Source organism: Mandrillus leucophaeus, unplaced genomic scaffold, assembly GCF_000951045.1.
Source record: "Mandrillus leucophaeus isolate KB7577 unplaced genomic scaffold, Mleu.le_1.0 Scaffold645, whole genome shotgun sequence".
In the NCBI taxonomy this organism is placed as follows: domain Eukaryota; kingdom Metazoa; phylum Chordata; class Mammalia; order Primates; family Cercopithecidae; genus Mandrillus; species Mandrillus leucophaeus.
Genome location: NW_012106975.1, coordinates 913,031 through 939,249, shown reverse-complemented (window position 1 = coordinate 939,249; position 26,219 = coordinate 913,031). Strand labels below are relative to the sequence as shown.

At 49.5% G+C, this 26,219-nt stretch overlaps 1 protein-coding gene across 2 annotated transcripts in view; it reads left to right on the top strand.

Moving 5' to 3' along the window:
* CAPN2 (calpain 2, (m/II) large subunit) overlaps nt 1-26,219 on the top strand; it is a 78,014-nt gene that overhangs the window by 8,492 nt on the left and 43,303 nt on the right. Inside the window, exons 1-2 of one of the 2 annotated variants that reach the window (XM_012000988.1) lie at nt 2,780-3,435; nt 8,276-8,345. In XM_012000988.1, the coding sequence (XP_011856378.1) occupies nt 3,199-3,435; nt 8,276-8,345 (307 nt within the window). In that variant the 5' untranslated portion in view covers nt 2,780-3,198. Of the gene's footprint in view, nt 1-2,779; nt 3,436-8,275; nt 8,346-26,219 lie in introns of those variants that run through there. The other variant, XM_012000989.1, reaches the window with a different exon arrangement.

Genomic DNA, 26,219 nt, shown 5'->3' with positions numbered 1-26,219 from the left:
ACATAAAGAGTATTGAAATTGAATATGCAACTAGACAAAAAGCTAGTCTCTCTACAGGGGGAATGTAGGCCTCTACTGGACAGAATGCATTTGCATATCCATAGGAAAAATTATTTTGCTACAGTTATCTACAACTTAAATAACTTACTTAGAGTTACTTAGATAACTGTACGTTGCTACAGTTATCTACAACTTAGAGTTACAAAATAACTCAAAAACAATGAAAGGGGCCTGTGTGGCGGCTCACACCTGTAATCTCAGCACTTTGGGAGGCAGAGGCAAGGGGATCACCTGAGGTCAGTAACTCCAGACCAGCCTGGCCAACATGGTGAAACCCCATCTCTACAAAAAATATAAAAAATTAGCCAGGTGTGGTGGTGTACACCTGTAATCCCAGCTACTTGGGAGGCTGAGGCAGGAGAATCACTGGAACCTGGGAGGCAGAGGTTGCAGTTCGCTGAGATCGTTGAGATCATGTCACTGCACTCCAGCCTGGCTGACAGGGGGAGACTACATCTCAAAAAAAAAACAACGAAAGTCTAGAGCCAGATCTTCTGGAAGGAGATGCTCTAAACCAGGGTTTCTCAGCCTCTGCATGACTGATGTCTTGGACTAGATCATCTTTTGGGTGCAGAATGTAAACCAAAAATAAAATTCTAAGCCCCCACTGCACCCCTCCACCCCCAACCATCTAAATGGATGGTTCCCCCTTAGTCAGGGCTCTTAAAATTTTAACCTGAAATTTTCAGGCCATGAAGGAAAGGGGAGGTCAGACATGCCTCATTATACCTCTCCGGTGTGAACATCAATGCAGACTTTAGGTCTGATAAGAAACATTTTACAGGCCGGGCGCGGTGGCTCAAGCCTGTAATCCCAGCACTTTGGGAGGCCGAGACGGGCGGATCACGAGGTCAGGAGATCGAGACCATCCTGGCAAACACGGTGAAACCCCGTCTCTACTAAAAAATACAAAAAACTAGCCGGGCGTGGTGGCGGGCGCCTGTAGTTCCAGCTACTCCGGAGGCTGAGGCAGGAGAATGGCGTAAACCCGGGAGGCGGAGCTTGCAGTGAGCCGAGATCGCAGCCACTGCACGCCAGCCTGGGTGATAGAGCGAGACTCCGTCTCAGGAAAAAACAAAAGAAACATTTTACAGCCTGTTCACTCTGAAGCCTGCTAGTTAAAAGTTTCATCTATGTGATAAAACTTTTGTCTCCACAACCTCTTATCGCAACCCAAACATTCCTTTCTATTGATCCCAGGCCTTTAGGCAAACTCAACCAATTGTCAACCAGAAAATGTTAAAATATTTACCTATATCCTGGAAGCCACTCCCACTGCCCCCACCCACGCCCCCACCCCCCCCACCTCACTTTGAGTTGTCCTGCCATTCTGAACCAAACCAATGTATTTCTTAAATGTACTTAATTGATGATTCTTGCCTCCCTAACATGTATAAATCCAAGCTGCACCCCAACCACCTTGGGCACGTGTCCTCAGGGCTTCCTGTGTCACAGGTGTGCATCTTCAACCATGGCAAAATTAACTTTCTAAATTAACTGAGACCTGTTTCAGGTTTTCTGGGTTCACAAGAGTTATCCCAGACATTGTAAGATGCTTAGCAGCATCCCTAACTTCTACTTAGTAAAGGCCAGTAGCACCTCATCTCCTAGCTGTGACAATAAAAACTATCTCCAGACATTCCCAAATGTTTCCTGGGGTGGGATATGGGACACAACTGCCCCAGTGGAGAACCACTGCTGTACACCATGCACAATTTTCCAGTGAAACCCAAATTCCTTCCTACTACTGTAGAGAAGGAGAGGAGGTAATTTCTTCCCATCTGCATTTCTTGGCACGCACCCATGTCTCTGTGTGTGAGCTGAGAATCACACCCTGACTCCACAACAGAGTGGTCACAGTAGCCAACACAGGCACTATTCTAAGCCCTCTCCAACAGTAACCCAACTCACCCTACCAGTTAAATATGAGTTTCAGATAAACAATGAATCATATTTTCTTTTAGTATAAGTATGTATGCCCATGCAATATTTGGGGCCTACATATACTTTAAAAGTATCTGTTGGTTATCTGAAATTCAAATTAAACATTTGGGAGGGCTGTTGTTTTATTGGCCAAATCTTTTTATTTTATATTATATTATTTTATTTTTGATATGGCGTTTTGCTTTGTCACCCAGGCTGGAGTGTAGTGGCGCGATCTCGTCTCACTGCAACTTCTGCCTCCTGGGTTCAAGCAATTCTCCTGTCTCAGCCTCCCAAGTAACTGGGGTCACAGGCACCTGCCACAATGTATTTTTAGTAGAGACGGGGTTTCACCATGTTGGCCAGGCTGGTCTCGAACTCCTGACCTCAGGTGATCCACCTGCCTCCAGCCTCCCAGAGTGTTGGGATTACAGGCGTGAGCCACCGCGCCCAGCCTTATTGGCCAAATCTGACAACCCTATCTATAATCAAATAAACAGCTGAGCAGTAGTAACTGCAGCATCGTGATTGCAACAGGCCTCCGTGGCTTAGAGTCCCTGTTCTGCCTGTGACCGTTGTGCCACATTGGGAAGTCATTTAGCCTCTCTGAGGCTCAGTTTTCTCATCTGTAAGATGGGAACAATATCAGTGCCTTCTTCAGAGTTGCTGGGAGGATTGAATGAGATGATGTATGCAGAGCCGTTAAGACGGTGTTTGGCACAAGGTTCAGGGCAGCTGATTTAGTTTCCTCAACTTCACTACCTGATCCTCTGCTAACTCCCCGGGTGTTTTCTGAACGGCCACAACTACCCTAGCCTCCGGTGTCGCCCAGCCTTCCTCCCCATTGAGTGTAAAGGTGGCCTCGGGTTCCGGTGGGAGCCCCAACTCTGGACTGCGATTCGCGAGCCTTCCCGGCGCCAGGCCGCGCCATCCCGGGAGCTGTCCGCAGATGGCAGCACCGGCCCCGGGTCGCGGCGGTCCCGGCGCTCCGCAGGCCGCAGGCTGGCCTGGTCCCGGGCCGGGAGCCCATCAGGCCGGGAGCGGCTGAGGCCACACCCCGCGGGCCGGGCCGCTTCCCTCCGGTGAATCATCGCTCGCAGCGGCGGCGCCCGCAGTGTCCGCAGCAGCGCGCCGGGCCCTGGCCGCGCCTCAGCCGAGCGCAGCGCGAAGTCGCCCCGACCTTTCTCTGAGCAGCACGGCCGCCGGGGCCGCAGCATGGCGGGCATCGCGGCCAAGCTGGTGAAGGACCGGGAGGCGGCCGAGGGGCTGGGCTCCCACGAGAGGGCCATCAAGTACCTCAACCAGGACTATGAGGCGCTGCGGAACGAGTGCCTGGAGGCCGGGACGCTCTTCCAGGACCCCTCCTTCCCGGCCATCCCCTCGGCCCTGGGCTTCAAGGAGTTGGGGCCCTACTCCAGCAAAACCCGGGGCATCGAGTGGAAGCGACCCACGGTAGGAAGTGCGCGGCAGGACGCGGGCAGGGCGGGGTGCCGGGCAGGGAGGGGTGCAGCTGGCCCGCGGCGCGCTGGGGCGGGGGGCAGCCTGGGTGCTGCAGTGGGGAAGCCGCAAGCCAGGACCCCGCAGGCCTGCGACACCTACACGCCACCGGAGTCTGGGACTCCTTTCGAGCGTGGGGGAACTCCCGGGGCCTGCCCTCTCTTCCACGCACCACGCTTTCCTGGGCGGGTCGGGGCGAACCACTGCACTCAAATCCCACTAGCAGGCCAATTTAGGACTTCACAAAAACTCAGGGTGACACAGGAGGCCGGGGTGAAACTTGTAATTGAACTGTAGGGGGGACCTGGAAGAGGAGGGGAATCGGGTCTGCAGAGAAGGGAGATGCAACATCCACCAGACAAAGTCCGTCTCCAACTGGGGTTCTGTCTGTTCGTGGAGGGGGACAGGCCAGAGCCTGGTCATTTTGTGACTAAGGATAGTCTCATGCAGCCCTGGGGTTACATTTCTTTTTCCAAAGGGGAGCCAGCGATACCGCCCCATAACATCGACACTGGTAATTAACCCAGGACACGGAGGTGTCTCATGGTTTGCCTGGTGGGAATCCTCACTGGGGAAAGCTCCGGGAGCCCTCCAGACCCCATTATCCCGTCCCCCAGGGTCTCTGACCTCCCGGCCCTGGGACAACTTGCGCTCCCCAATCTACTTGTCCATTCCGTTTCTCGGGGAACCGCTTCCTTTGGGACTTCCCCAGGCTTCCCCTACCACGCCTAGGGAAGCCTGCCTGAAGTCCAACTTCTAGATTCCTGTTATGAGAACAAGCCTTCCAGCTCTGCTTCCACACCCGGCAGCCTCCCAGGTCACCTTCTGTTACCCTAAATCCAGCTCATAGGTAGCGAGGGCTGCAGGAAGCACCCTAGCCCAGACTCAGAGCACTTGGATTCACCTTCTTGCTAACCTGCTGGGTGACCTTGAGCGAGCCGTTTAAACTCTCTGTGCCTCCGTGTCTTCGTCTAAAATAACACACCCTGCCTAGATATTTTCTCTCTTTCGTGGCCCTCCAGACCCTGCCATCCTGGCCTCCTTTCAGTCTCTCAAAGAGCCAGTTCTTGCCTGCACGAGGCCTTCTCACCAGCAAGGCACGCTCTTACCTGGAGTGTGGCTCACTCTCATTCTTTCCAACTTAGTCACATGTTCCCTCCTCAAACAGGTATTTTCTGACCCTTCTTAGCAGCTACCTCCCCACCTTGTTATTCTCTAACTCTCACCCCACTCATTTCCTTGATAGCATTGTCACAGTTTAGAAATATAATCACATGTATTTGTTCTTCCTACTGAACTGCAGGAATCATGTGTATATTATTTACCAGTATATCCCCAGTGCCTAGCACATAGCCATGCCTTTCACAGTATTCATCCATTCATTCATTCACTCATTCATTCAACAACATTGATGGAGCACCTATTACATGCCAGGCACTGTCCTGAGAGCTCAGGAGATACACCAGTGAACACAAAAGAAGTGACTGTAGAATGAATGGATGCAGGATATTAATGAGCCTCAGATGAAATTATGGTTGCGAAAGTGATAAACTGACCTGACGTGGTGCCTCACGCCTGTAATCCCAGCACTATGGGAGGCCAAGGTGGGAGGATCGGTTGAGCCAGGAGTTCAAGACCAGCCCGGGCAACACAGTAAGACTTGTCTCTATAAAAAAGTAAAAAAATAAAAATAAAAATGAAACGCAAACCAAGAGAATGTGTTCACTTTACATTTACATGGCACTTTACAGTTTACACAGTGAGTTCACACTCATTCACTTATTCTTTCATTCATTCAATAAGCATTTCTCGAATACCTCCTATATGCTAGGCACAATGCATATGGTTTCTGCTTCTGAAGACTTACTTCTGAGACTAGTGAGGTGACAGAGACAGGTCCCCCAACAGTTGGGAATGCCTGTGGGACTTCCAGATGAGGATATAGAGGTCTAGAGATGATCTAGGGCCACTGCTTAGGGCAGGCGGGCTGTGCACTGCACTACCAAGGAAGAGTGTGACTATTATGATCCCCATTTGCCAGTTGAAGAAATTGAGGCTTGAGAAGGTTAAATCCTTGCTCAGAGTCAAGTGGATATAGGCCATAGATCCAGGACTGTGTGTAGTCTGTGCATGTTGAGCCCACCCTTTATGGCTGCGTTGTCTGCCTCTATCCTACCTTCTCAAATGCTGCTGAGGTCAGGCAAGGGGAGCACAATTGTTTCCACTGGATTTGAACACTAGCAGGTCATTGGTGAGTTTAGCAGAGCAATTTCAATGGAAAGGTGAGGGTAGAAGCCAGATTGTTATAGACTCCAGAGTAAAGGAACTGGAAATGAAGAACGTGATCAACTCATTTAAGAAGGGCCCCTGGGAAGAGAGGAGAACTGATAGGTAGAGCAGGACCTGGATTTTGAGAGCCGGTTTTTTTTTTTTCATATGAGAACAACTTGAATGTGTCATATGTTGAATCACGAGGAGGAAGGGATTAAAGATAAAGGCAGGGAGGGGCAGTGAAACAGGGTCCCTGAGGAAGTGAGAATACGGGTTGTGGGCAGGAGAGGGGAACAGGTTAGCCTTGCAGCAGGAGGAGCTGCTCTTCCTCGGAGAGAGGATTTCACAACACTGGCAAGAGTGGCTCCAGCACCTGGAAGGGGGATTAAAGCAGTAAGTCCAGTGGGGTCCAAGGGCCATGCAGGGGCACAGTGAGGAGAAAGCAGGCGTGATCCGGGTGGCACATTGGATCCTCCCAGCAACCAGTCCATTAGGAGCAAGGGCAGATATTGTGAGCCCCTATGTTTCCCCCAAGAAAATCAAACCTCTGAGAGGTTTCTCACTTGCTTATCTTCAGCTGGCCAAACTCAGCCTCAAACCCATATGTCCTGTCTCCAAGTTCAGTGACTGTTAGCATCAACTTCTTCAACAGTAGTAATAATAGATCACATTTATGGAGTGCTTGCCAGGGCATGTTTACATCATTATCTCATTTAACACTCAGAACAATCCTCTGAGTTGGGTATTTTCATCGTTCCCATTTTGCAGGTGAAAAAACTGAGGCTTCAAAAGATTAGGTGACTTTCCAGGGTCCTAGGACCTATACAATAAGTGGCAGAGCCAGGATTTAAACCCAGGTTATCAGAATAATGCAGCAAAGCCCAAATCCTCAACCCCTTTTCACTGACTGGTAAGTCCCATATTTGATTCGATGCCCTACATGCTGTGCGCAAGTTTCAGTTTTCTGAAGCATCGCTCAGCACCACTCTGAACTCTGACTTCTCTAGAGTCTGCTAACGGCATTCGAAAGTTTCTGAAGTATAATGGAAAAACCCTGCTGGGGTAAGTGCCTGGCACACTCAGGATTATCACTGTGATTCTTTATAATAAACAGGCTCCCAGCACCAAGCCCAATCTATTCCATCAGCTGGATAAGAGCTCACTGACAGGCCTTGGGCCAAGCTGGCTTCCTTTGCCTCAGCAAAAGAGCATTCTGATTCTCTCTGCCATCCCCAAAACCAATAGGAGCAGAGAGCAACAAGGCAGAGGCATGAAGAGAATGTCCTCTGCGGCAGACGGTGCTTCCGGAAGAGCTCCCACAATCTGAGCCAGGATGATCAGGGGCTAGATCCAAGTCTCACGTAGGCAAACTTCTGCTTGACAGAGTGGGCATGCCGAGCGCCGTTGGGTGGAGGCAGGCGTGTGCAGCCCAAGTGGACATGAGACGCAGGAGCAGCTCCTTCAAGGCAAGGTTGCCTGAGCCCAGAGAGGCCCAAGTTTGTGCCCCAACTTCCTCTGTGGCTTTTGGGTGGGGCTGTTCAGAATCGAAACACACTTGGAGGGCTACTGAAAGGGCTAAGAAGTGTTCAAGATTGGCTTCCATCAGTCTGCTCATGACAACGGCCCCGGAGATTTTAACACCCTTGGACACTTGGTACTAAATCAATTAGAGGCAGGGCAGGAGCAGAAAGAGTTGGCGCATTTGATCAGTAAGTTCCAATGCCAGTGCTGTCTATTATCTGTGAACTGTGTTAACTTTGGACACGTCACTTCACCCTTTTGAGCTGTTTCCTCGTCTGTAAAAGGGGGATAATATCCATTCCATGCAATAAAGCTTTGAGCGCAGTCTCTGATGTAAGCAGGTACAGAATATATAGATGCTCTAAGTTTCATGACCCCATGGAATAATTCAAAAGGGTTAGATCCCCCCTGCCCTCAAAAGGGCATGTGTTAGGAACACAGAGTAGTACCTAAGTAGTAAATTGCAGAGTCCAGAGACTCTGGGACTCAAGACTTGAAGGGATGAGTGAAGATTGGACTAGGAAGGACTAAGAAGGAGGACTTTCACAGAGGAGGTGACAGTGAGCCTCAATGTATGATGCAATATGGAAAAGGAGGGAAGAGACTGGGAAAGGAAGGAATTTCATGCAAGCAAAACAACTTGCATGCAGTAACAGAGGAGAGAGGGTGCTAGCCCAGTGGCTAGGGTGGCTCTGGAGTGTGATGGTCTCAACGTCTGGCAGAAGAGGCTGGACTTGCTGCTGTGGCCCCTGGGAAACAGCTCTAGGCATTCCAGAGTGTGTAGGGTCCAAATGCCTGCCCTTCTCAGACAGGACCGCCCATCCACCCATCAGGGCCCAGGAAGCAGGGGTCAGAAGGACTTCATGACACAGAGCTCTGACTGTGATGACACACTTTCCCCAGAGGGGAGAAGGGGTTAGAAGATCCACTGAGAATGGAGGCATCCTAGCTGCAGAAACACCTGCCTGGGGGGCTAACAGCACTTTGTGGGTCTTGTTCCCAGGAGATCTGCGCTGACCCCCAATTTATCATTGGAGGAGCCACCCGCACAGACATCTGCCAAGGAGCCCTGGGTAAGTGATGGATTCAGAGCAAGCTGGGGGGTCCTGTCTGTAAGGCTGTGGGTGGAAGAGATGAGGGACAATCTGTGGCTTCTCTCCCTTCCCGAGCAGCTTGGCAATTTCTATTTGCAGAAGCTCCATGGAATTTCTTGGCCCCAGGGGGCAATATTTCTACCTTCAGCCCCATGCTGGGGCACACAAATGAGGCCTCCTGTGTCCCCTGCACAGGGCTAGTTGCTGAGGTTACAGAGATGCTGCCACTGGGAGGACCAGGGGGCTTCTGGATGTCAGCCACCCCTTGGTATGCACCTCCTGGAGCCAGTATTACCAGTGGTTCATGAAATAGGCTCTGGGCAGAGGACCAGGTGAGAGGACTCCCCCAGGCCAATGACAGCACTGAGACATCAGTTCTCTGAGATTCAGGGACAAGGGAAGGTGACTCAGTGTGAGGGAAGAGGAAACTCTATGGTCACTGCTGAAGGAAGTTAAAGTACCAGGGCATTTCGGTGTTTGCAAGACCAGCTCGCCGTGGTATCACAGCTGTAATGATCATTTAAGTAAAAATTAACCGAAGTAGCTGAATTGTCCGAAACCTTGCTTTCTGGAGCCAAGTTCAGATTTGTTTCTGGAGATAGTCCTTGTTGAGGGTTTGAACCCACAGGGTTCTCTACCTTTAGTATGAAAACTCCCAAAGCTTCTAGGAAGTCCCAGCAATGGGGCCTGGGGCTGTTATCTAAGATTCTCATAGAATCCACCCTCAATGTTCTTTTACTCATAATAAATGCGGGCCTATAATTACTGGAGGAGATTATTTTGCTCTGATAAACCAAAAATCTATTTTCTGCCATCAGCGTCAGCTGGCTGGCTCCCCAGGCAAGTTCATCAGTAACAAAATCAATCAACTAGAGTTGTACCTCCTGTCCTCACCCACCTAGCAGAGGTTTTGTTATTCCTATACCCCTAATACCAGCTGATAACAGCTAATATGATTATTCTCATTTCATAGATGAGGATGCAGAGGTCCTCCTACAACTGAAGTGGGGGCTGGTACCCCTGACCCCAGGGTATGTTTAAATCCTGAGCTATACTCCCTAAGAGGGGACCTGGAAAATTTTCTAGCCCTGAGGGATGTCAGGGCATCTGTGTGAATCATTACGGCAGACAGACTGTGAGGGAGAACGTGACCTGAGTGGGAAAGCTTGTCTGAGCTCAGGCTCTACAGATTCCTGAGATGCCAGAGCACATTCTTACCTGCAGAAAATACTCTTTTCATTTCTTTTCTTCTCGCCCCACAAAAGACAGAAGATAGAGGTCCTTGGGAACCCAAGGCTGATCCTCCAGGAAAATGTATTCATTAGAGAAAATGGAATTGATGGAAACTTTGACCAACCCTGGGGGCTTTACAGAATCCAGAAACAGCCGGGCACAGTGGCTCACGTCTGTAATCCCAACACTCTGGGAGACTGAGGCAGGTGGATCACCTGAGTCAGGAGTTGGAGACCAGCCTGGCCAACATGGTGAAACCCTGTGTCTACTAAAAATACAAAAAAAAATTAGCTGGACGTGGTGCTGGGTGCCTGTAATCCCAGCTACTCAGGAGACTGAGGCAGGAGAATTGCTTGAACCCAGGAGGCAGAGGTTGCAGTGAGTGGAGATCGCACCACTGCACTCCAGCCTGGGCGATAGAGTGAGACTCCATCTCAAAAAAAAGAAAAAAAGAGAGAGAGAGAGAATCCAGAAAGAAACACAGCAACTGCCTAACAACTGCTTCAAAGTTTAACAACACCTTAAGGGCCAAAGTTCAAGCAACAAATACATGATTTAAGTCCTGTGTAAATACCACTGGGCCATTTAGAGAGGAGACAGCAAAGTTTAACATTCCTGGGAGAAATTCCCCTCCCAAGGGAATTATAAACCAGATGAAAATGTAAACCTTTTAAAAATGTCTTAGTACCTAGTCTGTAATTTCTCGGGTGTGTGTGTGCGTGTGTGTGTGTGTGTGTGTAATGCAGTATTGGTCATTTTGTTCTTTTGGCCTTTCATTTTGGAGGACTCTAGTTAGATCAGTCTGTGAAATGTGGTATACTGTATTCTCGCCCTGATTCTGGCATGTGGGCAGACGGTGCTGATGGGGCCTTGATCTTCACCAAATGCCAACAACCTCACAAGCACCAGGAACAGAGGCCATGACAGTGACACTCTGCAACATGGCCAGAGATATGAGCCTAGAATCAGCTCTGTTGGTAGTCGGAAGACTGGGCAAGTAATTACCTGGAACTTCCATCACTTCCAAAAGCGGAGAAGGAAGGAGGGTGAATGAAGTGACCTCAGACACCCTGTAAGATGTTGTATTCAGCTCTTCTAAAGCCATTCCCTGGTTTCTGACCAGCTATTCCTCATTCCTTGTGCTAGAGGGTTAGAGCACCACAAGATCATCCTTTTTTTCTCTCTTTCTTTCTCTTTCTCTCTCTCTTTTTTTTTTTTTTTTTTTTGGCAGGGTCTCACCCTGTTCCCCAGGGTTGGAGTGCAGTGGCAGGATCTTGGCTCACTGCAGGCTTGGCCTCCTGGGCTCGAGTGATCCTCCTACCTCAGCCTTCTGAGTACCTGGGACTACAGGCACACACCACCACACCTGGCTAATTTTTGTATTTTTTGTAGAGACCTGGTCTTGCCATGTTGTGCAGGCTGGTCTTGAACTTCTGAGTTCAAGTGATCCACCCACCTCGGCCTCCCAAAGTGCTGGGATTACAGGTGTGAGCCACTGTGCCCGGCCAAGATCATCCTTTATTACACACATAAGGAGTAATAACAGCACCCATCACCTACATAACAATATGCAATTCATGGGGCATTTTTTCACTACAGCATGTCATGTACTCATTCCATATCTAAAGTAAATATTTCCATCTCACTGTACAGATAAAAAAAAAACTGAGCCACAGAGAAGGGAGGGTAAATGTAAAGCCACACAGCTAATAATTGCCAAAGGATTGAACCCTGGTCTGATTTTAAATCCTACACTCTTCCTAACCCATGCTCCCTCCAATTTGCCATAGTGCTGTGCTGTGGAACCATTCTCAGCAAAATTCATCTTCTCTACCTGCGCTTTCTACCCTGAGCCTTACTCAGTTCCCCCAGGGAACTTGGGCAGGTGACATTCTTAGACTTGTGCACTTCGCAACGCCCTGCCCTGTTTACTGTGCTGCCCAGCAATGGTTAATCCAGAAATACCACCCTCCTTCCCAGAAGGCTCAGATTCCAAGCTTCACCAAAGTCATTTAAACCATGTTTACAGAGCTGCTCTCACCAAGAGCCATCTCCATTGCAGAACGTAGTTGTGTGAGAATTGATTCAGCAGAGAAAAATCTGCCCTGCTGGAGGAAGGGCTGGAGACCCGGATGGAGCCTCCACTGGCTGACCCTGCAGCTAAATATGGCTCTGAAATTGTGGGGTGGTAACCACATTCCTACAGGTGCTTGCCACTTGAAATGGCTCCCAAGGACCCAGAAAACTTGGTCCAAGGCTGAGCTGCTCCTACCTCTGTTGCTTTGCTTTGCACTGGGTCACCACTGAGCTTTCCCCACAGCCTCACCGCTCACAGATGAAGGCAGCTACCCCAGCCAGGAAGGCGTAGGTCACCTTGCAGGCCTTTGGCTTCCTGGGGGAGAGCCCAAGGCTGCCAAGGCTGTTGAAACAGCACACCCCCTTTTCATTGTAACCCAGCAAATGTTCCCTGGACCCTTCAGGGGTGGGTCAACCTGCCTCCTCCTCAAGATGTCACATGGACCCCGAGAACACTCACAGGGTGCCCCACACCACAGCCTAGTTCAGCAGCGAGTGGGGAAGGAGCAAGACCAATGGGAAAGGCAAGCCAGATGGGGAAGTTTCCAGTCCTGTTCCCTCTACCACTCATTAGCCATTTATTTGGACCCAGCCTCTCTGAGCCTCAGTTTTCTCTTCTGTGAGATGGGAATAATAATAAGGCTCCTTTCCCAGGGCTGTGGAGGAAAGTGAGATTTATGCAGGCAAATACACTTGGCACACTGTAGAATCCCAGACAAATTCAAGGGACTGGGATTATCATTACTGATTCCAGTTATGTGAAAAGTTCTTTCGCCAAATTGCCAAAGAAAAAGAGAATGGTGGAGGAAGAGAAGAGGAGGAGAAGAAAATAAGTTGGGTTGGAAACCAGATCCTCATCCTTGAAAATTTCATAATCTAAGGGTGGAAATGCCAAAACGAGGAGAGACAAACTTGTGGCCTGTGTTAGGGTAACACACAGACTGAAACTCAGGAGAAGAAACATATGGGGAGACAATGAATACAAAGAGGTCAGATGTGCATTCCTCAATTTTAAAAATTGAATATTTCAGTGTTTTAAATAATTTTTCTTTCTTTGTCTTGCTCTGTTGCCTACACTAGAGTGCAGTAACAGAACCATAGCTCACTGCAGCCTCAACCTCCTGGGCTCAAGCAATCCTCCCACCTCAGCCTCCCGAGTAGCCAGGACTACAGGCATGCACCACCTCACCCGGCTAATTTTTGTGTGTGTCTGTGTGGAGATGGGGTCTCACTATGTTGCCCAGGCTGTTTCAAATTCCTGGACTCAAGCAATCCTCCTGCCTTGTCCTCCCAAGTGCTGGGATTACAGGTGTGAGTCACCACACCTGGCAAGTAATTTTTAAATTATAAATTTAAAAATGCGTTTTTATAATAAGTACCTTTAAAAATGTTAATAGACTTTTTTTAAAGAACAGTGTTAGGTTTATAGAAAAGCTGAGATGACAGTACAGAAAGTTCCAGATACCTCATACCCAGTTTCCCCTATTATTAACGTGTTACATCAGTGTGGTACATGTGTTATAATGAATCAGCATTGATGCAGTATTGTTAAAGTCCATGCTTTATGCAGACTCTCCTAGTTTTTCCCTAAGATTCTTTCTCTATTCTGGGATCCCATCCAGGACCCCACATTTCATTTAGTTGTCAAGTCTCCTTCGGCTCCTCTGGGCTGTGACAGTCTCTCAGTCTTTCCTTGATTTTGATGACCTTGACAGTTTTGGGGAATATTGATCAGAGATTTTTTAGGATGCCTATCTACTGGAATTTGTGGTGTCTTTTTAATAAGTATGTAGTGGCTCACACCTGTAATCCCAGCACTTTGGGAGGCTGAGACAAGAGGATCGCTTGAGCCCAAGAGTTTGGGACCAGCTTGGGCAACATAGCAAAACTCTGTCTCTACAAAAAAATTACCGGGGCTTGGTGGCACATGCCTGTAGTCCCAGCTACTCGGGAGGCTGAAGCAGAAGATCTCTTGAGCCCAGGAGGTGGAAGCTGCTGTGACCCGGGCACTCAAGCCCGATTCTGGAGCCACTGCACTCCAGCGTGGGCGACAGAGGGAAAACTTATCTCAAAAAAATAAATAAATAAGTACCCATGTAGTTAAAATTTTTAAAGACTAGCAAATAGATGGTAGCTGGTTTGATGGAGAAAGTAAATCCATTCTTTTTCTTAAGAGTGATCTCTTCACCACCAGTCCCAGCACCCCCCTTACCAGCCTCCCAGGGCACTGACATTGTCCATGGGCCATCGTGTCCCCTCAGCTTCTCTTCTGGTTGTAAATGCTCTTGCACTTTTCTCCCTTGTGCCTGCCGTCCACACTCCCAGCTGCCTTCCCTCCGCATTTAAGATCTAAGATCTTAGAGACGAGATGAGACATCTCTTGCCTTAGTGCATCTAAGACAGCTCATAAACAAGTCCGGGTGAACCGCTAACCCTTCTGTGTTGCTTGGAGGCCCCTGTCCCACCCTGGCTGCGCCAGCTTTGGCCATGGTACCCGCAGTCTCCAGCTACATCAGATGCCTGAAGAACAAATCTCTCCTTAGCTCTCCCTGCCCCCTCTCCAGGAATAGGAGCAGTGGGACCCCCTTCAAGAATCCCCCATTTCCCATATGCCTTCCTGCAAAGCCACAGGGCATGCAGAGTGCAATTCCAGGGCTCCAGCCTGCTACCCATGGGCTCTGGATTCAGGGGTGACTCTGCCTGTTTGGGTGCCCCTTTAGCTTTTCCACCAGCTTCCTGTGGCCAGGAGCCAGGCCACGCCCCTGTATGGCCATAATTGTCTTATCTTATCTCTGAGATTAGAAGGTTGGAACAGATTTTCCTGATGCCCCACTACTTCTGACATTCTGTGACTTTAGAATGTTACCTTCCTCGACAGCCCCCTGCATCCTCACACACCTGGCTTTAGCTGGACTGGTGTTTGTGAGGAATTATATCTCCACCTTGCTCAGCACCAGCCCCCAAGAGGACCAGCCAAGGGACACTGTCATCTGGGGATTTGAGAAATGAAGGACCATGTGTTCCATGAGGTCTGGTGGGGTCCTGGCTAGCAACACTGTCTGGCTGACTGAGTCCCAGGAGGAGGTGGCCTGGCCAGCAGGTGTGCAGTGAGGCCACCTCTCCACCACCCCTGTCCCATAGAGCTTCTAGTGATGATGGAAACAGTGTATATCTGCACTGCCCCAAATGGCAGCGCTAGCCCTGTGTGGCTGTGGAGCACTTGAAATATGACTCATGCAGCTGAGGAACTGAATTTGTAATTTTATTTAATTTAAATGTAAATAGCCACATGTTCCTTGTGGCTGCTGCACTGCACGGCAGCAGACTGTTGAGCTCTGGAATCCAGCCTCTCAGCCTTTACTCTCCATAGTGGGATAGTATTCACATCGGAGCCAAGCATGCACAGACATCAGTAAACAAGCAGGGCACGGTGGCTCATGCCTGTAATCCTAATACTTTGGGAGGCTGAGGCGGGAGGATCCCTTGAGCCCAGGAGTTCAAGACCAGCCAAGCAACATAATGAGAACCCATTTCCGCAAAAAAAAAAATTTTTTTAATTAGCTGGGCATGGTGGTGTGCACCTGTAGTTCCAGCTACTTGGGAGGCTGAAGTGGGAGGATCACTTTGAGCCAAGGAGGTCAAGGCTGCAGTGAGTCGTGATTGCACCATGACATTCTAGCCTGGGTGATGGATTGAGACCTTGTCTCAAAACAAACAGATAAATATACATCAATAAACGTCTGTAAATATCAGGGTAGAGAATGAGGACTTGGTGTCCAACAGTTAGGGGTTGGCCTCTTATTCTGCCATGTACTGGCTCTGTCTTGAGGGGATGACTATCCTCTTCACACCTCAGTTTCCTCATCCATGAAATGAAGACAATAATAGAATAATAGTGTCTACTATCGAGACCATCCTGGATAACATGGTGAAACCCTGTCTCTACAAAAATACAACACAACATACAAAAAATTAGCCAGGCATGGTGGCACACGCCTGTAGTCCCAGCTACTTGGGAGGCTGAGGCAGGAGAATCTCTTGAACCTGAGAGATGGAGGTTGCAGTGATCCAAGATCGCACCACTGCACTCCAGCCTGGGCAACGGAGTGAGACTCCATCTCAAAAAAAACTAAATAAATAAAAATAATAGTGTCTACTGGCTGGGTGTGGTGGCTCATGTCTCTAATCCCAGCACTTTGGGAGGCTGAGGGAGGTGGATCACTTGACATCAGGAGTTCAAGAGCAGCCTGGCCAATGTGGTGAAACCCTGTCTCTACTAAAAATGCAAAAATTAGCCAGGCATGGTGGCACACACCTGTAATCCCAGCTACTCAGAAGCCTGAGCAGGAGAATCACTTGAACCCAGGAAACGCAGGTTGCAGGGAGCCGTGATCACACCACTGCAATCCAGCCTGGGCAACAGAGTGAGACGTCATCTCAAAAAAAAAAAAAATTGTGTCTACCTCAGGGGACTGTAAAGATGAAATGAAATAATAGACATAAAGCTCAGAGCTCCAGAGGCTGGTGTGTAGTAAAGGTTTAATCCATGCAGATTGCACGTTCTCTTTGGGGAGAGTACAGCTAGAGGGGAGTACTGTCAAATGAGGTCAGGTCGCTGAGGTGGAGACACACTGTGCCATGTCTTGAATACCGGACTGGGTCCCGGCTTTAGCACGTGACATTGGCAGCCACCTAAGTTTTGGAGAGGGGTGTGACAGAGGAGGTGGTGTCCCAGGGGGAGGCTCCGGAAAGAGACTCAGAGGAGTCTCCTGCTGTAATTTTCCTGGGTCACACAATGGTCACAGCCTCCTGATGTTTCCACAGAGGGCCAGAGGCCCTTCGGTGCCAAGGAATGTGGACTCTCTCCTCTCCCAGCACATACACGTGCTGCCAGTACCTTGTGATCTTTAGCCATAAGTTTCCACTCACCCATCTGCAAAATGGGAACAATGACGATGTTTGCGTCCTTTCTTTTTCTTTTCCTACAAGGCAGGGAACTTTAAGACTGTGTGACAGAAAAGTGCCACTGGAACCCAGGGCCTCGTGGGGTTCCTCCGTCTCTCTGGGGATCAGGATCAGAGTGAGAACGTTTCCCATGTTCATTCTTGTTGGGCCCGTTCTCAGGATGATGTTTCTCCTGTATTTTGGTACCCCAGCCCAAGCGAGACTTTAGTAGTTCGGCACTGTGAATCCCCCCAGGAAGTCAGGAAAATAGATACTGTCTTTGTGGTTCCTCCAGGAGCTAAGGAAGGAGAGTTCCTGAAGAGCAGGAATTTAAGACAGGAATTGGCGGCTGAGGGCAAGGTTCCACCTCCTCCTCCCTTCTTCTGTGGGGTCTGCGATGACAGCAGGGATGGGGAGGAAGAGGGTGGGTTTGCCTGCGCCTGGGGGGAAGGCAGCCATCAGGAAGGAACACCCACCTCTGCTGGGGTACTGGAGATAAAAACTCTGATATCGGCTAGTGACTGTGGGGGCGATGGCCCAGGAGGGTGAGGGCTGCAGCGAACAGGGACACAAAAACTATGAAACATGCCACAGGTCACGTCCTCCTGGTCCAGGGCACGGCTGAGACAGGCAAGAGACTTGAGAGAGGGAGAGTGAATGTCAAGTCCCAGCACCCTCGCCTCCCTCCCATCCTCCCTTTTAGGGCCTCCCTTCCGGCAGGTGGGGCAGGGAGAAGGGAAAGGAAAGGCCTGGGACACGTGATTTGGATCACTGGCTGTGGCTCACAGTTCTGATGTGTGTGCAGTTTAGGGAAGGAGGCTGAAGACTTCCTGTTAATGAAGGTGGGGCATGAGTAAAATGGAGGATCTGCCCCCTCCCCTCCCAGCCCCTGATACAAATGCAGGGTGATTGTACATGCATGGGGAACTCCACTTTGGGGGTATCCTTTTCTGGGCTGCTGCCAGACTGTGAAATGAGTAACAAAGGGATGGCCCACGGTGACTCATCAGCCACCCTCTTGCAGGCCTAGCATGCTGGCGGGGTGTGCATTTCCTCTGGCAGCCCCTCCCTGCCAGTTTCAGAGGGGTGGCCCTGAATTGGCTTTTCAGAGGTTCCTTCTCCTCCCTTCCAAAGCAAAGACTCACGGCTGCCTGAAAATGTGGCTCTCCACCTTCTTGGGCTGCCTAGGACCTTGAGAGATGTGTCTCTTTGGGACAGAGTGTCAGGTCTGCTGGAGATTGTTAAAATGCTGTTGTCTCAGGAAGGGTGAAATTTAGCCAGGCGCAGTCTTCGGTATCTTGATCTGTTTATCATGTATCTAGCTGTCAGCGTGCAAAGCAAAGGAACAAAAGTTCTAAAGAAATACCACAAAAAACAAGTAAGATTTGAGATCCATCAGGGTTTCTCAACCTTGGCACAACCGACTGGATAACTGTTCATTGTAGGGGGCTGTCCTGTGAATTATAGGATGTTTAGCTGCATCCTTGGCCTCTACCCACACACCCCAGTGTGGCACTCAAAAATGTCTGCAGACCTTGCCAAATGTCCCCTGGGGGCTTGGCAGAGTTGCAGGTGCATGGAATGCCCCCAGCTGAGAACCACTGGCAGAGCAGGAGTGAAGGGGGAGGTACTGTGGGGGTCACTGGGCACACAGAATGCCATTTGGGGAGCCTGGCACAAGGGAGTGGCCGGATGGGAGGTAGAAATAGCAGTGGTAATCAGTAGGTGAGTTGCTGAAGACAAACTAAATATACTTTCCAGCATTGCTTCAATCTAATCCAGCCACAATTATGAGTAAATACTGTAGGCAAGGAGAAAACATTGCATGTACGGGGTCAGGGCAGCATTGCTGGGATATTTGAGCTTGTGGGAGGGGAGATCCAAGCTTCCCACTAGCACTGGGAGGAACACAGCAAAGGAGGAGAAGGGCCCTCCCTGCTTCTTGGAGAATGGTTCCCCTGGCAGGCCATTCTGTCTGCTCAGCTTCCCAGCTCAGGTGTCTTTCCAAACCACACATCAGCAGGGAGACAGTGGGAACATCTCAGGTCCAGGGTACCTGGGGAACTGCAGAGCAGCTGGGTGGCCTGACACTGGCATTTCTCAGTGTTGGCTCCATTCTCTTGCTGGCATCCCCCGGTGGGAGACTCTGTTACCAGGCGAATCTTACTATCCCTGGCTCCCTGGTATGCATTACAGTTCAGACTCCCAAGCACAAGCTCCCTGTATTGTCACACCTGTATCTGGTGTGTAACAATCCACCCCAAAACAAATGGCTTGAAACACAAGGCATTTTGTTCTCTCTTATGGTTCTGAAGGATGATGGGGCTGAGCTGGGCAACGCTCTCCCGGTCTCTCAGGTGGTTGCAATCAGATGGGGATGGGCACAGTCATCTGAAGGCCCCCTCACCCACATGTCTGGTGCCAGGGCTGAAGGGTGGATCAGCTGGGGCTTCAGAGATCTCTGTCTCTTTTGTGGTCTCCCCATCACAGGGACTTGAAGGTAGCTGAACATCTTACAGCAGCTCATGTCCCAAGAGAAAGCCCTGGGAGCTGTCTCATCTTTACGACCTAGGCTTGAAAGTCACATAGCATCACTTCTGCCATTCCTATTCATTGAGATCAATGAAGGCTCACCCAGGATCAAAGGGAAGGGACATAGAGCCCACTTCTAGATGGAGAGTGGCAGGGTTCTGGAAGAACATGTGGAACCAGAAACATCGTTGCCGCCATTTGTGGAAAACACCACAATTCCTCCCCTTTGAATAATGGCCTTCTTGTCCTTTACCAATAATAACCCAAGCTGCTTGGACATTCGCTCTTCATGGTTTGCAGGGTGGGGAGGATGTGTTTTCTGGGACTTCCCAAGGTACACGGTAGTGAAGGACTTAACAAGCTGGGCTGATGTGCCAGCTTCAGGACGCCACTCACCCCCAAGCGTTTCTGAGATGCCCATGGGGCCCAGGAGCCCTGACTTGCACAAGCCAGCAACTGCCTTTCTGCTTGCATTCAGCCAGCTTTACTGGGCATCTGTTATAGGAAGAACAGTGGGCTGAGACTTCAGCAAAAAAAGACAAAAGCAAAACACAATCCCTTCTCTATACAAGGTTCTTCCCTCTCTGTGTCCAACCAGTCCCTCCATTCTAGGTCCTTAACTCATCACCAAGCCTCCATTTTCTTCTCTTCCCCTGTGACTCCAAGGCAGGCCTCAGTTCTCACCTGGAGTCTGCTCAGGATGCCTACAGGTGGTCCCAGAATTTTAATGGCTTGACATGCAATTTTTCAGCTTTACGATGGCATGAAAGCAATACACATTCAGTAGAAACTGCACTTGAAGTACCCATGCAACCATTCTGTTTTTCACTTTCAGTACAGTGTTCAATAAATTACATTGAGATGCTCAACATTTTATTTTAAAACAGACTTTGCCCCCTTAGATAATTTTGCCCAACTGTAGGCTACTGTAAGTGTTCTGAGCACAATTAAGGTAGGCTAGGCTAAGCTATGGTGTTAGGTAGTGTAGATAAAATAGTCAAATTCTGTGAAAGATTTAAAGAGCTTTATTCTGAGCCAAATAAAAGTGACCAAAGCCCAAGGAGGTCCTGAAAACCTGTGCCCAAGGTGGTTGGTTTACAGCTTGGTTTTCTACATTTTAGGAGGACAGAAGTTACAGGCAGACATCAATCCGGAAAGGCAGGACGACTTGAAGTGGATGGGGAAGGCACAGGAGCTGGAGGGGCTCCAAGTCACAGGTGGATTCAAAGATTTTCTGATTGGCAGTTAGTTAAAAGCATTAAGTTATTATCAAAAGACCTGGAATCAAGGCCGGGTGCAGTGGCTCACACCTATAATTCCAGCACTTTGGGAGGCTAAGGCAGGTGGATCACTTGAGGTCAGGAGTTCGAGCCTGGCCTGGCCTGATCAACATGGTGAAACCTCACCTCTACTAAAAATGCAAAAATTAACTGGGCATGGTGGTGTATGCCTGTAGTCCCAGCTACTCAGAGGCTGGGGCAGGAGAATCACTTGAACACAGGAGGTGAAGGTTGCAGTGAGCCAGGATTGCACCACTGCACTCCAGCCTGGGCGACAAGAGCAAGACTCTCTCTCAAAAAAAAAAAAAAAAGACCTGAAATCAGTAGAAAAGTGTGTCTGGGTTGAGATAAGAGGTTGTAGAGACCACGGTTTTGATTATATAAGTGAAGTCTCGTAGATGGCCACTGTCAAAGGCAACAGATGGCAAATGTTTTCTATTCAGACCTTTAAAAGGTGCTACTAGATGCTCAGCTAAAAAGACCTGGAGGGAAGGTGATTCTCTACATTAAGCTTGTCCAACCCTCACGCTGCCCAGGACGGCTTTGAATGTGGCCCAACACAAATTTGTAAACTTTCTCAAAACATTAAGAGATTTTTTTTTTAAGCTCATCGTCTATGGTTAGTGTTAGTGTATTTTATGTGTGGTCCAAGACAATTCTTCTTCCAATGTGGCCCAGGGAAGCCAAAAGATTGGACACCCCTGCTATAGAATGTAGATTTTCCCCACAAGAGACAGTTTTGCAGAGACATTTCAAAATATGTCAGAAAAATATATTTTGGGCTAAAATACTTTGATTTATTTCAGGGCCTGCTATCTGTCATGTGATGCTCTACTAGAGTCTGGTTGGAATTTGGTATCTTATTGCTAGGAGGAGTCTGTTTTGTGAGTCTTAAGATCTCTGTTTTCAGTTAATGCTGGTCAGCAGTGCCTGAATTCCTAAAGGAGGAGGATATAATGAGGCATGACGACCTCCCTTCCCACTGTGGCCTGAACTTGTTTTTCAGGTTACCTTGGAATCCCCTTGGCTAAGGGGGCATCCGTTCAGTCAGTTAAGGGGCTTAGACTTTGAGTTTTAGTTTACAGTAGGCTAAGGTGTATTAAGTGCATTTTCGACTTACAATATTTTCAACTTCTGATGGATTTGTTCGGATCTAACCCCACTGTAAGTTAAGGAGCATGTATACTTGTATCTAATCCACTTTGGGCATTGCTACCAGAGAACCTGTCCTCAGGGAGCTATGGAAGTAGTGGAGGCAAATGATTAAACGGATGGATTAATTCCACGTTCAGGTCATGTTAGGAGTCAGCTGGGATGCAGTGTGAGGATCTTGGAGGGGAACAGTAAGGGGTTAAGAGAGATACCCCAAAGGATGATTAAGGAGGGAGAGTTGGAAGGAAGGTTTCCCACAAAGAGGAAGCAGGGAGTGATTCATTCTGAAAAAGGCAAATATTTTATTATGCTTGGAGGGTCTGGTGCAGAAGGGGAAAGGGGGAGAAGGAACTTTGGCTTAAATTCCCTCAGGAGCCAGTTCAGATTCCTAACCTGGCCCAGACGTCCAACCCAATCCGCCTAGCCCCAGCCCTCTCCACTTCCCAGCACCCAGCCCCACAATGCCCATCCTGCTGCCTGCCTGTTCTGGACTCTGCATTTGACCTTCCCTCTCCCTGAAAGTTCTCTTGCTCTTCCTCACCCAGCTCCCCGCTCTAAGTCATCCTCACCCACCCCAGCCCTCCTACAGTCCCAGTCTGCCCTGTTCAGACTCAAAGCCTCATGCTCACCACCATCATCCGCAACCTCTGTTTCCACACTGTCTCCTGCCGGCTGTGAGCTCACTGCCTGAGAGCCAGCACCAGTCTCCTCTAGACCAAGTACAGGCCTGGCACGGAGCCAGGAATGCACCAACAAGGAGCCTGAGACTAGATCGGAGGGGAAAGAGACATATCCTCCAGAGTTGACTTACACGAGGTCAGAGGTGCACAGAGGCACGGGCAAGCTGGGCCCCAGGCAAGAAGCATGGAGTGAGGGATGTGGAGGCAGCGGAGGGCATCCAGGAGTCTGGGCTGCCCTTTGGCAGCTCTGTGTTCTGCCTGCTCTTCCTCCAAGATGAGCTCCCTCAGCCGGTGTGTGAAGCGTGTGTGTGAGTGTGTCACCGGTTAACTGAGTTCTGTCCCTGCTTGGTATCAGTTGCAAAGAAGGAACACTCAGTTGGAAAAAAAGGCAAGAGGGTTTTCTTCCTGACCAGGAGAAAAAGAAGGAGGGGACTCTTGCTCTAAAGACACCTTCACCTCGAGCCGTGGAAACTGGGGAGTTGTAAGGAGATAGGTGTGGGGCAGGGAGGTGTGTAAGCAGGTGCAGGGTGAGGATGGGAGGGTGGGGACCTCTAGACGCTCAGGCGCAGGCCATAAACATGCCTCTCCATACAATGCATGATGTGTTACCAGAAAGGGGTTCTCATCTAGAACCTCAGAAAGCGTTCTTGGATCTCTCTCAAGAAAGAATTCAGGGTGAGTCTGTAGAGTCAAGTGAAAGCAAGTTTATTTTGAAAATAAAGGAATAAAAGAATGTCTACTTCATAGAGCAGCCCTGAGGGCTGCTGGTTGCCCATTTTTATGATTATTTCTTGATGATATGCTAAACAAGGGGTGGATTATTCGTGCCTTGCCTTTTTAGATCACTTAGGGTAACTTCCTGATGTTGTCATGGCATCTGTAAACTGTCATGGCTCTGGTTGGAGTGGAGCAGTGAGGACAACCAGAGGCCACTCTCGTCACTATCTTGGTTTTGGTGGGTTTTGGCCGGCTTCTTTACCGCAACTGTTTTATCAGCAAGGTCTTTATGACCTGTATCTTGTGCCGACTTCCTGTCTCATCCTGTGACTTAGAATGCCTAACCCTTTGGGAATGCAGCCTAGTAGGTCTCAGCCTCGTTTTACTCAGCCCTTATTCAAGATGGAGTTGCTCTGGTTCACACGCCTCTGACACATGTTCAGAAATAGTGGTGATTTTCTTCTACAGGTGGTGACGTTAGCATTATAATGACATGATAAAGTTCTAAATGTAACAAGGGGTTGCCTGCTCCAGTTTCTGCCAGTTTTAGGGGTCTTATCTCCCTCTGGTATCTGGGCAGAGGTCAAGAAACTCTGGCACCATCAGGGGCCAGCTTGTTTCTTTGAGCAGTTGTGCCTACAAATAAAGAGACTAAAGAAAACAGTAAGCAAACCCAGTTATTTCCTGGGGGCTGCGCTGGTATTCAGCGTGTTTTACTTCACCAAACACACATTCTTCCCAGTGCAGGCACTGGGTGTGACTGTGACAGCCAGCACCAACCTGCCCACGCACCTCCCGTCCTGCAGGACTGTCAGCAGCCGCTGCACTCTAGTGTGGCTCAGGGGTGCCTCAACCCAGCCTCTCCTGCGCTCCCCCTCCCCTGGCTTCCCAACTCTGCCTCACTTCTGTTTGTGAGGGAAAGACAGCAGTAGCGGAAAGAAAAGAAGGAGAAAATGCACAGCAAATATTGTGCTTTCCTCTTGGAAAACCTCCAGGAGCCGCAAATATTAGTAACCCAGCTGCATCCCACCCCCCAGGATGGGCTGGGCCTGTCACATAGCCGACCTTCAGGATGCGGACACCCAGGCCAGGGAGCACAGCTCTGGAAATTTACTGACATGGCCCTGAATGAATTTGTCTTTTCAGTAGAAGGCCCTGTAGTTTAAAGGAGTCATTCATAAGGTCTGTCTGAGAGTGCCTTGTCCTCAGAGGAGGGTCTAGGTGAGCTGGAGTGGAGGGAAGGGCTGGGTACCTGGTGTGCTCACCATGGGCCCCCAAGAACGGTAGCCCCACTGGGGGCAGTGAAGCCCGTATCCAGGTCGCGTGAGTCTTGGAAGGGGAAGGCCGCTGTGCTTATGATTTAAAAACCCAAATCAAACTTCCTTTCCCAAACAAATTAGAACGGGTGGAGGAAGCTTGAATTCGGAGAGGATTTCCCAGAGACCCATAAGCAAAAGTAGCTTAACTGAGCTCAGTGGGTGCCCCAGAATGGGCCAGAGAGAATGACACTAAAAAGTCATCGAACAAATGAGCAAATGAATACAGGAATGCCCATCCTCCATAGGCACAAACGTGGTGAACGTTCCCTGAGAGAACTGACAGCCCGGGGTGCAGGGAGAGGAACGGTCCCAACCGCAGACTCGGGAAGGGGGAGGCTGGTAAGAGAACCTCTTTCCTTCTGTTGTGTGAGGAAAAAGCAGGGAAGGGACCGCAAGGCCAGCCTCTCCCAGGAGCTGCGGTTCTCAGCCCCGGGATCCAGCACTACAGGGAAGTGCAGGGGAGGCCCCACGGCCCCGGCTGGAGACCCGCTCAGGCCTGGGTAGGCACTCCTCTCTGGAGTGGCCACACTCGTCTCCAGCAAATGCTTCAGTATCTATACCCTTCCCAGTGCTCACCCCTCTTTCAAAAAATGTACTTTGTTTTTTTAAAAAGAGATTGCTTTGTCACCTGTACTGGAGTGCAGTGGTGCTGTCACAGCTTGCCGCAGACTCCACCTCCTGGGCTCAACCCATCCTCCCACCTCAGCCTCCCAAGTAGCTGGGACCACAGGCACACATCAGGACACCTCTCCCAGTGCTCACTATTTACCTTTATTTCTTCCTTATTCGGACACCCCTTGCTTCCAAAGATGAATTTTGGAAGGCTCAAGATGGTGAGACGGACCCCATATGCACTCCACTCACCCCTGCAGCTCCCCTCCCTCCTCACTGCCCCTCGGCCACGACCCTCTCTCCTTGCCCCTCACCAGCCGGCACCCTTGGCAACCTTGGCACCCTTTCCAGGACAATACTGCCAAATGTGGCCAAGGTCTGGCACACCATGTACCAATCGAGACTCCACTTCCCTTGGGTTTCAGTTTCCACTCCTATAAAATCAGCAAATGAAAAGAGCAAACACTTGGAGACACTGTTCTCAATGCTTTGCATATTTTTTCCATTTAATTCTCAGCACCATGAGACAGTCTATTATTATTAAACTATGTTATATATGAGGAAACTGAAGCACAGAGGGAGTAGTCTCCCCAGGTCACAGTCGGGATTTGAACTCCATGTTCTGCTCTAGTGTTTCCCAACCATTTGGAGTGGGAGTGGGAGAGAAACAGCCTGCTCTCTCTAGAAAATAGCATGTGTTTGCATGTATGCCAAACTTGCACAAAACATTTGGGGTTCCAGGTCAATAAAGCCCATCCATGGACCCCCGGTTTCCCTTCCCTCACATGATCCTAACAACCTGCCAAGGATACGCCTCATCACTATCCTTCTTCTACAGCCGAGAACAAACAGGCTCAGAGAAATTAAGAAGTGTATCTGAGCTCACACAACCTTAAGTGGCCAGATCAGGACCAAAATCCAGGTCCTCTGGCCAGGCGTGGTGGCTCATGCATGTAATCCCAGCTCTTTGGGTGGCCAAGGTGGGTGGATCACCTGAGGTCAGGAGTTCGAGACCAGCCTGGTCAACATGGTGAAATCTTGTCTCTACCAAAAATACAAAAATTAACTGGGCATGGTGGTGGACGCCTGTAATCCCAGATACTTGGGAGGCTGAGGCAGGAGAATTGCTTGAACCTGGGAGGCGGAGGTTGCGGTGAGCCAAGATGGTGCCATCACACTCCAACCTGGGCGACAGAGTGAGACTCTATCTCAAAAAATAAAATAAAATAAAATAAAATAAAATAAAATAAAATTCAGGTCTTCTAACCACAATCCAGTGCCCCTCTCCCCACCCACCTCTGGTCTGGT